Source organism: Mauremys reevesii, linkage group 3, assembly GCF_016161935.1.
Source record: "Mauremys reevesii isolate NIE-2019 linkage group 3, ASM1616193v1, whole genome shotgun sequence".
Taxonomy (NCBI): Eukaryota; Metazoa; Chordata; order Testudines; family Geoemydidae; genus Mauremys; species Mauremys reevesii.
This window is the reverse complement of record NC_052625.1, coordinates 64,045,129-64,058,701: the sequence shown is the minus strand read 5'-3', so window position 1 is coordinate 64,058,701 and position 13,573 is coordinate 64,045,129. Positions and strand designations below refer to the sequence as shown.

General features: G+C 53.0%; 1 protein-coding gene across 5 annotated transcripts in view; it reads left to right on the top strand.

Annotated features, from left to right (window-relative positions):
* Positions 1–13,573, top strand: part of TMEM63B (transmembrane protein 63B) — an 88,155-nt gene that overhangs the window by 47,066 nt on the left and 27,516 nt on the right. For 2 of the 5 annotated variants that reach the window (XM_039528948.1, XM_039528949.1), the window contains exons 2-4: positions 3,130–3,310; positions 5,535–5,614; positions 11,688–11,726. In XM_039528948.1, the coding sequence (XP_039384882.1) occupies positions 3,152–3,310; positions 5,535–5,614; positions 11,688–11,726 (278 nt within the window). In that variant the 5' untranslated portion in view covers positions 3,130–3,151. Of the gene's footprint in view, positions 1–3,129; positions 3,311–5,528; positions 5,615–6,906; positions 6,960–7,605; positions 7,714–11,687; positions 11,727–13,573 lie in introns of those variants that run through there. The other 3 variants (XM_039528951.1, XM_039528952.1, XM_039528950.1) reach the window with 3 other exon arrangements.

The following is a 13,573-nucleotide window of genomic DNA, read 5'->3' as shown; positions in this document are numbered from 1 at the left end:
GGAAACCATGCTCTGAGCTGTGAGGAAGCTTAGCCCTGTCTCTGCAGGATACATGGCTGATCCTTGAGCAGTCTGGTTTACCTACCTAGATCCTCAGAGCAAGGCTCTTTCAAGCTAGCCAGCTCTGGAGCCTGACCTGGGTTTGCTTTTTAAGGGTTTAGCCCTTACAGCTCCTCAGGGTCCCTCCCTCTACCGCTCCCTGCCCCCTATGGCCAGGCACTGCTCCCATCCTCACCTCTGCCCATGCACGGATCTGATGGACACAGCTGGAGAATCTGACACACAGAGCCTGGGCAGCCATTGGACAAAGCAAGCTTTCCCCCATGCCCTGCCCTGGAGGGACCTACCTCTAGAGAGGAGATGGATCTCCATTGCCCATGCAGTCCTTAGACCAGGGGCGGGCAAACTTTTTGGCCCAAGGGCCACATAGGGTTTCGGAAATTATATGGAGGGCCAGTTGGGGAGCCTGTGCCTCCCCTGACAGCCAGGCGTGGCCCAGCCCTGCCTCGTATCCAACCCCTCCCCCGTCCTCCCACTTCTCGCCCCGACAGCCAGCCCCGGACTCCTTCCCCCTCCAACCCCTCCTGTTCCCTGAAGGCCCCCCGGGACCCCTGCCCCTGACTGTCCCCCACCCCCCGCATCCAACCTCCCCCTCCTTCCTGACTGCCCCACCAGGACTCCTACCCCCATTCGACCCGTTCCCCACCCTCTGACCGCCCCACCCCCTATCCACGCCCCCACTCCCTGGCCACCACCCTGAACTCCCCTGCCCTCTATCCAACCCCACCTGCTCCCTACCCCCTTACTGCGCTGCCTGGAGCACCGGTGGCTGGCGGCACTACAGCCTGCCGCCCAGCTGGAGCCAGCCACGCCACCACGCAGCACAGAGCACCGGGTCAGGCCCCGGCTCTGCAGCTGCGCTGCCCCAGGAGCTCACAGCCTGGCCGCCCAGAGCATTGCGCCAGTGGCAGAGCGAGCCAGCTGAGGCTGCAGGGAAGGGGGAACAGTGGGGAGGGGCCGGGGGCTAGCCCCCTGGGCCAGGCGCTATGGGGCCAGGCAGAAGGGTCCTGCGGGCCATAGTTTGCCCACTTCTGCTGAGCTAGACTGAAGCTGCCTACAAGAGGGCTAATCGCTGCTAATTGAGCTAGTTCCTGTGACAGCGGTGGTGTTTTGTGTGAGGATGATGGGGCTATTTCTTTCTTTTGACTCAGGTCTATAAATAACTAATCTCTGCCTGTTCCCGATCCCCTGGAGTGGCTGACACTCACTTGTGCACTGCTCCCTCCAGCACTTTTTCCGGTCCTTTATCCAGTCTAGTTGTGAACATCTCGACTGATGGAGTTTTAGCCCTTCCCTTGGGACAGTGCGCAGCCTCCTAGATCTCAGCCAAGGTTTCTGATACTCCTCTTCTGTCGTTTCACTCAATCGCTTCTCCTTGACTCCCCCTCCAGTCGCTTTCCCCCTCCTGATGTTCTTAGCTCTGATTTCTAGCAGATTGTTACCATTTTCTCCTTTAATTGTCAGTTTCATATTTCCCTCCAGCCTCTTACCATTTTTAGATGATCCATAAGGGTCCTCTTTAGAGCCCATTGAAGTTGGTGGAAAGATTCCCATTGACTCCAATAGCTGTTGGATCGGGCCCTCTAGGCGTTCCGGGTTTGTTGATACCCCGTTGTGAAGGTCTTGCTCAGAGCCGGCTGCAGTATTTAAAGTGGGGTTTCTCCAGCGCTATATCAGACAGGGCCTCCGCTCTCTGATCTGCACGCAGCCCAAAATCGCAGGGGTCCTTATTTAATTTTGCTGCTCGGCTCCATTGCAGGCTCCCGTGTCATTCGCTCTGAGCTGCCCAGGTCTCTCCCTCCCACAGAGTATCTGTTTCTCATTCATTTTGCCAGGATGAATAAAGCTGGCTACCTCTCACGTTATTCGTCCCTGATCACTTCGTCGCAGCTTGTCCTGGCTGTCCTGCTTTCCCCTCTCCTCTCTGATGATGTCAGCACCCCCTCTCTCTTATTCGCACCGGTGAATTTAATTTAAGGTGATGTTTGGCTTCTTTTTCAGATCATTAGTGATACTCTTAAATAAAATCCCAGCCTCCTCCCAATTCTCACTGGACACCGCTAGCCAATCAATACACTGCTGTTTGTCATGGCCTTTTGTTTACAGTTCTTCCACCAGCTCCAGTCCATGTGACTATGTCTCAGCTGAGCCACTGGAGAATTATTTTTTCAAGAAAGAGCTCCTGGGACACAGCAGCAAATCTCCCTTCCCATGGACCAGCGTCCAGACAGCCTTGTGCTGTGTAATGATGTCCGAGCTCTCAAGCTAAACAGGGTGGGGCTGGCTTGGGACTTGGATGGGAGATGTTCACGAAAAACCCAAGTGTTCCAGGAAGTAGTGTTGGCCATTCAGTAAGGGGTACTCTTTTTCCTCTTGGTCAGTAATGAACCAGCGTCCCAGTGTGGTGCTTGGTCCTTTATAAACCACCCTAATGCTGTTTCTGTTCTCGTCACTGCTTCTGAAACTGTGATCCACTGTGATCCCAGCTCCTCTTTTCCCCCTTTTAAAAGATGGGCACTACATTAGCCCTTCTCCAGTCTTCCGGGACCTCTCCTCTCATCCATGGGTTTGCAGATATTATTGTCAATGGCTCCAAGTTTCTTCAGCTAATTCTTTCAGCACCCTGGGATGAATAGCATCAGGCCCTGCTGATTTAAATTCATTCAAATTGGTTAGAAGATCTCTGACGTGTTCTTTACTTATTCTGAGCTGCATCCCTTCCCCTTTTATTGTCTGTGGTAACTTCACTAGTTGTCTGGTCACATGTTATTTTTTGAGAGAATTCTGAAGCAAAGTAGGTCTCCTCTTCCCCAGTCCTTTGGTACCTCCCTGGCTCTCCAGGACTTCCCACACGTGATCGCTGGCCAGTTAGTAACTTCATTAGCCAGCTCCCTTTGAGACTGTAACGCAAGAGGCCGCTGTGCAGAGGAGGCTGGATGGAGGTTGTGGGAGATGGCAATGGCTGAGCTGGCCCTGGGATCTCCTCACCTGCCGCTACCTCCTGTTAAGCGGGCTGCAGACTAGTTGGTCGGGTGTGTTTTTAACTGTGTCTTTTCCCCCCTCCTCCAGGTAAGACGATGAGGCAGTAGAGATGCATCCCTTCCTGTCTGCCACCCTGGGCTCACAGGTGACTCATGCTAACAGCACCAAGGATTACTGCTACAGTGCCCGCATCCGCAGCACTGTGCTGCAGGGCTTGCCCTTTGGGGGAGTGCCCACCGTCCTAGCCCTTGACTTCATGTGCTTTCTGGTAAGTCTCCCGCACCACTGTGCTGTTGCCGTTTGCCGGCGGGGGAGGGGAGGTGTACGGCTGTGAGGATGAAGGATGGACACAACTAGTCAGGACTCCTGGGTTCTATCCCCAGATGTGGGAGGAGGAGTGTAATCTACTGATTGGAGATGGGGCGCATGGGAGTCAGGACTCCCAGCCCTGGTTGCCAGCTCAGGAGAGAGAGTGGTTAGAGCTAGGACTCCTGAATTCTCCTCTCACCTTTTGTGAGCAGGTCACATGACTGAATTCTCCTCTCACCTTGGGCAGGTCACATGACTGCTCTGTGCCTCGGTTTCCCCTTGGTGAGGCAGGGATTATGACACTGACCTCCCAGAGGCAGTGCGGTTCTGAAGCTCAAAGAATTAGCACCTGCCAAGCGCTTTGACAAAGCACTAGAAAAGCACAATATTGTTCTCTCCTTACCCACCCGTGTGCTGCTTTAACGTAGCCCCCTCCCCTGGCAGCGGTAGCTGGCTGGCTGGGGAACCCCGGCTCTCGGTCATCAAAGCACAATGAGTTTTTTTTCAGTAGTTTTAAGAAAAAAATGCCACGACTGTGTCCCTGCTGAAATGACGCGGCAAGGTGCGGGCAGGGCAAGCTTGCCCGGCAGCCCTGCCAGAAGGAACAGCGCCAGGGAGTTCAGTCTCCATGGTCTATTCAGTCCTTTGGTTTCTCTAGCTGGGCTGCCGACGAAAGGGCCAGTTAGGGCCAGCTGAGACTATCGTGATGAGCAGACTCGGATTCAGGCCTCCCAAGCCCGGCTTCGTGCTGCATCCCTCCAGCCCTAGCTCACGTCACGCTAAGGAGTGGCCTGAACTTGACAGGCAGGAAGACAGGGATGGGGAGAGTGTCGGGGCTGGGAATGTGGAGGTTTGGGGTGGCCACTAGGGCGATTTATGTGACTAGGGCCAACCTAATGCCAAAGCAATGGGCTCTCCTGCCTTGCCAGCCCCGAGCCCCCATCCGATTCTTCTGCTGCTTCCTGCGTAGTCCGAGAACAGATGGCTCGATCTCCGCTAGTGATATCAGGGCTTGGGAGGCAGCAGGGGGTTATCTGTGCTCTGGAGAACAGGCCTATTATTATTATTGGTTTGTATTACCATAGTGCCTAGGAGCCCTAGTCATGTGCTAGGTGTTGGACAAACGCAGGCTTGATTTGTGTGCGTGGCTGGCAGAATGGATGACCCAGCATGCTTCCGCTCTGCCTGTGCATCAGCCAGCAGCCGCTCCTGTGGGGCCTTGAAGCTAACAATTCCCTCGCTCCCCCCCAATTCACAGAGCTCCTTCATCTGGGGTCTCTGTGTTGGATCCACATCTCTGGCGTGGCCTGCGTCAGCTGTAAGTTGTGGGCACATGCTGCTCATGGCTGGCTTGTCTCCTCTCAGCCCTTGTCCTGCTCGGATGCATTTCTGGGCTGGGACAGGATCAGCTGCGGGCGAATGCTGCCAAGCCCTGCTGTGGGGTGCTTTCAGAGGAAGGAGCTGTAATATGCAAGCAGTGAAGTTCCCAGCCACTCTTGGAGCAGGATGGCAGCTGGGGAAGGTACTGGAGCTCTGGGCTCTGGTGGGAGAATGCTACAGACTCACTCCAGGGAACAGATGTGGGCAATCCTGCATCCCAGAGTCCCGTTTTCTGAGTCTGGGTGCCCATGTTGGTGCCTTGCCAGGAACTGCAGGGCTGCACCCAGCACAGCCAGAACAGAGCAGATTGCAGCCCCCTTGGAGTCCAGGAGTTCTGCAGTGCACCCCCGTCCTCTGCGCTGTATCTTTTCCCCACCCCCACCAAGAGCAGGCCTCAGGGAAGCTTTTGCTCTCCTATCGTATGCCGCCATCCATTCAGCTGCAGTAGCTGAGCCACCCAAGCAGAGCCTGACACTCGCTCTGTAGTGCTGCCACCTCTGACAGCAGGTCAAGCTGTGATAGCGCGAACGTGGTCACTGGGAGGATCTCGTGTTTGTGATGTTGGATCCCACTTCCCCATCAGCGCCTCTCTTTCCAGGCCTTGCTGCGGCACCTGAGTGACAAGGGTCCAATTCCTTATGCCATACGAGCAAGCCAAGCACAGATCCAGCTGCTTCCTCTGTCCCCTGCCATTGTTCTCTCCATGCCAGGCAGATAGGTGGTGGGGGAGGGGGGGATCAGGGAGGGCTGCTTCCCCAGCCAGAGGGGCTTTGTCTCATAACTTCCCCTTTGCACTTTTGCAGGCACTGTTGTTTGTCTTTTCGATCTTGCGTAAAGTAGCCTGGGACTATGGACGTCTGGCCCTGGTGACTGATGCTGACAGGTAAGGTCAGGATGGGGGTGGGCTTGAAGAAAACAGGGTACAAGGTTAAACCCTCTGCTGTGTGCCCAGATGGCAGGGGAGTGGGGAAGGAATAGTGCTCAGGTTGGTCTGACCCAATAAATCCCAGGAACAGGAGTCCCTGCAGCCCAACATGCCAACCCTTTGTCATTCTGACTTCATCCCTGTGCAGGAGCAAACCTCTGGGGGCTCTGGAGGTAGGATTGTAATGTATGACTTATGATTCCTACAGCAACAGTGTGCACAATACTTTGCAGGCGCTACAACACAGGACAGCTCCCTGCCTTGTGGGAACAGCAGTGGCCCAGCAAGGGATGGGCAAGGAAGAGGCTATGGGAGGGCAAAGTCTGACGCAATAACGACTTTGTTAGCTGGAGGGGATTGTACCTTTTCTTTTCTGTACTGGTTTCTTTTTAAGTAGATTGGGAGTCACGGGCTGGGATTTCAGGTACTGTAGCTCTTAACTGTGCAGGTCATGGCACTAAATCTGAGGAAGCAAAGGTAGCCAAGCGTGGATGGCTGAGAAGCAGGGCTCTGAGCTGGAAGCGTGAGCGAAGTGAGTCTGGAGAAGAGATCCCAGGGAAGTTATTGATGGCTGTGTTAGTGGCTGAAGGGAAAGCTTTCCCCCTAACTGCTAATGGAATCTTAGTCTTAAAATATAATTGAACATGGCTAGGCTAAGACACTGCCGTGTGGATTGAAAACTGGCTGAAGGACTGAGCCAAGGGTTCTGATGATGAAGTGCAGTGTACCAGCTGGAGGAGGTGTCTAAAGATCCCCGCTGGGTAGGACCTTCTTTACTGAAATGGCAGAAGCGTGTGTGAATGTTAATGAGTCTGTCGCAGGGCGCCAGCTCGACAGTGCCGCAACAAGAGGCAGAGTAGGTTCAGGGGCTGCGCTGTTCTCCTTATTCCATGACGTTCCTTGTTTCAAATCCCAGCTGCTAGATGATCTTGTGTTGAGATGCTGCTCAGCTCCGGCAGAGAGGGCCTTTAGAAAGGTACATTGCACCCATGTACGTTCATTCCAGTGCCAAGCTCAGGCCTCTAGACCAGCATTTCTCAGCCAGTGGCTCACAGCCCCAGGGGGGGCACCAAAGGCAGTCAGGGTCATGGCAAGGAGTTGGAAGAGTTATTACACTGTAAAGCACAGGAAATCTCACATGCCCTTACACTTCAGTGTCCAGAGTTCTCTGCCAACCACCCCCACAAATGAACTATCCAGGCTTGGCGCTGTTTGCATTGATACATCTCCTCCTCTTCCTTTCTATACAGGGGGGATCGTGACATTTTTTGACAAGGAATAAGGGGTCACCAGCCTGAAAAGGGTGAGAGAGACTGGCCTGGGCCATGCTGCCTATCTCGTATACCCAGCACCCACTGCCTGCCCTTGTAACTGGCCCGGTCTGCTCTTCCCCTTTGAGGGGTGGCTCTGCCCAGGTTCCCCACTTGTTCTTCAGCTTTAGGGGGGACATTTTTTCTCTGTTGACTTGCTCAGTCCCTTTGAGAACTGTGCAAACTTCAAATCTCCCTGCCTGGTCCTCTCCTCCCACCCACCCACCAACACACCTTTCCTCCAAACTTAGCTCCCTCAGACCTGGGTGCCCTCCGGAATGCTCAGAGCCTCCTTCTGTGTGGGATGGGCCCCGCCTCACACGATAGGCGAGGTCCTATTCAGTCCTGGTGCAACCCATGCCTGCTGGGTGTGGTGCTCTGTCCCCCTCTAATGATACCTAGACCACTTAGAAATTAATGAGTCTGCTGCAGCCTCAGCTAAGAGGCATGTGCCTTTTAGCTCATGCATTAAGCTTCAGAGGTCCCAAGTTCGATCCCATCTGCCGACAACCGGGGTCTATTGGCGTTACACTGGCACAGCTTGGCTAGCAGGTGGATCCTCGCCCTGTGCTCAGACAGCCTGCTGCACTTGCTAGCACCTATCTGTGAGTAACCGCATTATGTCTGGCATTATGTCAGGGTGCTGCCAACTGGAAGAAGAGCTGCAGCTAACATGGAACAAAAAATGCCCAGCTGGCAAGCTAGGGCACTAGGAGGCCCGGAGGAGAGTCGCTGAGACAGCAGCAGGTATTGGCAGCAGAGCATCCCCATCTGTGTGCACATAGCCTCAGTAGCACGGCCATTGGTGGGGGCTGGTGTGAACTGGCAGGGAAGGGCTACATGGGAGAGTTTGCAGGAAGCCATGATCCCCGCAGGGGAGTTGAGGGGGGCACTAGTTTGAGAACTGTGCCAGTTTCCAGCTACTTCATGCTGGGCTTCTAGCAGACAAGCAGGTTCTCCTATCCATCCTGGGGCAGGCAGCAGGGAAAAGGCAACTGGGATGCTGCTTCCCTGGGGAACACTTTGGATTTTCCCATGAAATGTGGTGCCCAAGTGCTGCTAGCTTTGGGTTGGGACAAAAAACCCAGCCCCCATGGGATCCTAAAGGTGACAGCTGGCCAGAGCCCAAAGACACTCTGTGTCTGTGCACTGATGTACGACCCATGTACGGAGACACAGCCCCTGCCCCAGGGGGCCTGCCATCTCAATTAGACAGACAAACCTTTTGCCCCTCGGGTAACCCACGGCAGGGACACACTCCATGCAGAACAGATAGGAGCTGGAACAACAAAAATATCCGTGTGAGGATTTTTCTGGCCACCTCTTGTTCCTGACTGAGGCAGGGAGATGGTGAGAATGCCTCTTCCAGTCCTGTGCAGATAATAGTGGGGAGCTGGTGCAGAGGCCAGGGCCATGCTTTCAGGTCCTATGTTTGCTGCTGATGTGGATGGGAAGAGATTACATCCCTCAGGTCAAAGAAGAAATCTGGGGCTGAGAGTAGGCAGCCAGAGTCCTGTCGCACCACAAGGGAACACAAATTGCTCTCCCCCATCAGTAAATGGACCCATAGGGCCGATTCATCTAGCGGCAGGAGTGGGGATGGGAGATCTCTGCAACTGGATCCTTGGGAGCCGTAGCATGAAATGTTTCCAGTTAACATGGAGCTGTTAAAGAAAAGGGTGCAACAAAGCCCAACATAATCTTCAGCTGTGAGCCTCTAGGTGGGATACAGAAAATGCATTTAGCAGAGGACCACTAGGCATCACTTAGAATGATAAAACCCAACTTTATTCAAAAGCAGCCTGCATTGCTAAGCAAACAGGCATGCAATTACTATGAAATCAATGAGTGATCAGTCCACTGACAACAGCCTGATGATCCTGGAACCGAACAGGGCCCTTTGGACGTTTATTGGAGCTCCTTCCAAATTAACAAATCGACTCCTTTTATTTTATAATCTATTATCATACTACTTAACATTACACTGCCCCTTACCATAATTACATTTCCTCCTCCTCCTTATTGGCTCTTTACATTACACTTTATGTAAAGGAACATCTGACCCAATGTCCTTCCCGTACTATCAATACAGACAGAATTATAATAAACATTCACAATTCTCAAAAACACTCATTAGAAACCCTGCTTGAAGCAGTTGTAACCAAAACATAACGGCACCATAACCCTGGCTCACGTCCTTGCTAAATGCAGTTTTCCCATCTTACTGTCTCCAGCTCCTCCCTAACTCACAACCTCCATTCCCCTGACTCCTCTACACTTAGGCTAATTTAGGCCCTAAATGCAACTTCCACTAATTTCTTAATCTAAACCATCCTATAGGCTGCGCCTTGCACACTGTGCGTGGGTGGCCCTGATTTGTCTCCACTTCTGCTGGTGGAAGCTGGGTCAGCTGCATCAGTGTGTGGCGGGAAAGGCTGCATTGAGGGCCAGGGCCAGAGGGCAGCACCCTCAATCTGAGGCTCTCCCAGATAGGTGCTTCCCTGGCTCCAGTGCTCCTGGTCTTCCCTCATGTCACTGGTGACTCTTTGGCCCCTGCCAGGGAGGAGAGAGTTCTGTGATGTGACACTTTCATGCAGCCCATTCGGGATGCACCAGACAATGGAACATGGGTCAAATCCTGCGTCCCTGGGAGTCAGTGGGGTTTTACCATCATCTTCAGTGGTCTCCGCCTCTAGGAAAGGCAGAGCAGCTTGTCCTAAACATAAAACACAGGGCCTCCTTCCCTCTCTGTCAGTCTGGGCTGGCCGGACAGCACTGTAGGGAGAGGCCTCCAGGCACAAGAACCGCTCAAGGGAAGGAACAAAAGAGAGACGGGAAGGGAGGCTGAACCAGCGGGTTCCTCTGACTTAGCCTTGCAGGGATCTTGGCCTAGCCTGGAACGGCAGCACCAGATCAGCGGCCCCAGTGAGTGCAGTTCTCTCAGCTCACCAGGCTCGATTCTTCAGCAGCTGGCCCAGTCTGGGCTGGAGCTGGGCTGACATTCCCAGGGAGGGCAGTTCCTGAAGATCAGCTGGTGTTTTCCCTTTCTTTTGTAGCTGCCATAGGAGGATCCCACTTGGTTGTGGTGACCTCTCTGCTGGAATGGCAAGACAGATTACTCAGCACGTTTGTAAAGAGCTGTGCATCATGGGTACGCGTGACTTCCCTGGGCCTTACACTCGTTTTGCACCAGGACTAGGGAGTGGAGAACTCATTTCACCAGATTTAGGAGCCACTTGTATATTGTTGGCTCTAGATTTGGGACAGAACTTGGAGTTTTGGGGGTTCCCTGAGTTCTGGGCTGCTGTGTATTTCCTTATTTAATTCCCTGAGGCCGGGCAAGCTAATCTGTCCTTGAAGACACTGTTTGCATTGGCTCAGGAGGGAAAAACAATGTTTGTTTCATTCCGTTTGGGGAAGCAATAGTTTAAGTGATGGGGAAAATGTTCTGCAAAACCCCAGATTTAGATGCAAACTCAAGTAGAACCTGAGAGGTTCCCAGAGTCCAGCACATCCTAGGGTCTCCCACTCCAAACTAAAGACCCTTCTCTTGACTGCCTCTACTGCAGTGCAGATCTCATCGGTGTGTGTTACAGACGGAGCCAGCATCAGAGGTATCAGGGTTCCCCTCCCACTCTGAATTCTGGGGTACAGATGTGGGGACCCGCCTGAAAGACACCCCCCCCCAAGCTTATATTCTACCAGCTTAGGTTAAAACTGCCCCCAGGCACAAATTCCTTTCCTTGTCCTTGGATGGTATTGCTGCCACCACCAAGTGATTTACACAAAAATTCAGGGAAGGGTCACTTGGAATCCCTATTCCCCCAAAATATCCCCCCAAGCTCCTTTACCCCCGTTCCTGGGGAGGCTTGAGAATAATATACCAACTAATTGGTTAGCAGTGTGAGCACAGGCCAGACCCTTTGTCTTCAGGACACTGAAATCAACCAGGTTCTTAAAAGAAGAACTTTATAATAAAGAAAAAAGTAAAAGAATCACACCTGCAAAATCAGGATGGAAGGTAACTTTACAGGGTAATAAAAAGAGGACTCCCCTCTGGGCTCAGCTTCACAGTTACAAAAACAGGAATAAAACTACCTCTGTATCATAGAAATTCACAAGCTAAAACAAAAGAGAACCTAACGCATTTTCTTACCCTACTTACAATTTCTGTGGTTTTAGATTGATTATTCCAGGCATATTTTCAGGAAATGTTGTACCTGCTTGGCTTCTCCCTCCGTCCCAAGAGGGAACAAACAAAGAGAACAACAAACAAATCCTCTGCCCCTCCTCCCCCCTCAGATTTGAAAGTATCTTCTTTCCTCCTTGGTCCTTCTGGTCCGGTGCCAACTAGGTTATTTAAACTGCTTACCCCTTCACAGGTAAGGAGATTCAGTGCAGCTGCCAAGGAGGGATTTTATGCTACTGCATACATAAAGGTTGTTACCCTTCCCTCTATATTTATGACAAGAGATGTGCATGAGATTTCCAGACAAATGTGACAGGGCCTTGTCCTGAGGAGCCTGCAGCGTGCTGGGAAACTGAGTGCTGCAAGGAAGTTTTTCCTTTATTTTCTCTCTCTGATCTGATTGTTGACAGGTTTCTCCCCAGGATGGTGAGGAGCAACCCAGCGCTGTGTCTACTGGGGCCGAGGAGGCTCCCTGTGGGTACTGCAAAGTTCCCATTGTTGTAACCCTCCCTTTTTGTCTCTCTGCCCCCAGGCGGCGGAACTGGCACATGGAGCGAGAGGAGCGGGAATAGTATGTTGTTGTTTTTTCAGGGTATTTTTCCTTCCCTCTCTCTCCTGTTTTTTTCCTTTGGAAATGACTAGGGGTTCAGGGCTGGGATTAGTGTCTCCTGATCAATGCAGCTTCTTCAATCATACATCAAAGCTGGGAAGGGACGGGGCTTGTTCTGGTCCCTCTCAAACAACAACAATGCCACTGTGATCCTGGGAGGGTACCACAGCACTCACCCTGCTTCACCACAAATTCATGTGTGTGCTGGAACAGAGACAGGGACAAAATCATGCCCGTTTCCAAAGGCTCGTTGGGTCCTCACACTGCTTACCCCTAGATCTTTTCTTCCACCCTTCCCCTATGTGTCTATGGATAGAGAGGCAACAGGGATCCTTGGGCACCCTGGATACAGACCACCTGTCATTATTGCTGTTTTATTGGGGTGAGTAGGGAAAGGGGTTTCTCTCACCCTCTGTTCAGAGATAGGCTTTGATCGTATAAGCCTTAAGGGAGCCAGAATTCAGCTACCACACCTGAAGAGTAAGCAGCTGTGAATAATGGACTGGTGCACTGTCCCATCTTCCCAATCCCTCCCTCCAGCTCAGCCAGTAATGCAGACATGAGCTTCCTATTACAGAACCATTGCCAGCACCACCTGGTACCTTGGCTTGGCACTGCGCATTGTAGACCCCAGCAGCGAGTATAGCTGCTCTGAATAGCCCCTTGTACAGCCACACATTCTTCTTGTTTCCCCACTGGGGATGTCCCTTTGCATTTTGACTTCTTCTTAAAAATGTTCCATCTCCCACAGAGCCACAGCCTAGAACATAAGAACGGTCACGCTGGGTCAGACCCAAGGTCCAGCTAGCCCAGTATCCTGTCTTCCGACAGTGACTGGTAACAGATGCTTCAGAGGGAATGAACAGAACAGGCGATCATCAAGTGATCCAGCCCCTGTCATCCAGCCCCAGCAACTGGCAGTCAGAGGCTTAGGTCTGATCACTGATTCTTTCTTGTGCTGCTTTAACTGGCTACACTGTCTAGCCTGGATGGGGGGTGATTGGCTCTCACCGTCATGCAGGACCAGGGTGGGAGGCAGTACGCAGCAAACTGGTGCCTGTCTTCTAAGTTCTGCTCAGCACCAGGGGCGAGCAAGGCAGCAACAGAAACTGACAACATCTCGGGAGTGCTCTGTGCTTGTCAAGTTCCCATTGCTGCCCCGCTTGGCACTGGAGCCAGGTCATAGGGGCTGTGGGCAGGGCACGTGAGGTAGCAGAGGACCATCCTGCCGTTTTCCCCCACTCTGGCACTCTTGGTCCTTTGTGCAGAGCCACAGTCTGCAGCCTTTGGCTTGAGAAAGCGTCTCGCCCTCGTTCTGTGTGTCTGGCTCACTTGGGGTGATGCAGGAAGCACCAGTGCCCAGTCACTCATCCTCCTGCACGTGGGCCCTGGCTGGCTGATGGGACTCAGGCTAATGCTGCGCTGCCGGCGTGGGGACTACAGGTGGAGGGCTGCTGCCTGTAGCCGTGTGCGCCTATGCAGGGAGAGAGCATCTCATGCTTGTCCCAAATCCTGCAGCTTTTCTTGTGTTTGAATCTTGGTGAGGCTGTGTGGTGAACTGTTCCCAGACTAACTTACCTGCCTTTTTGCTAACAATGTGGGTGCTGGGCCCCACCTAGAGAGAGGCCCCATCTCTCCTGGCCACGGTGCTGGCTGGGGGGAGGCGCAGATCTAGCTGTGGGTTCTGCCCGGGGTGATGCAAGCAGGTACTGGTTGCTCTTTGAGTCCATTCAGTGTGAGCGAGGCAGCAGAGATGGGACAGACCTTTCACACCACCCGCTACCGGGGCCTAGAGCAAACACGTCCAG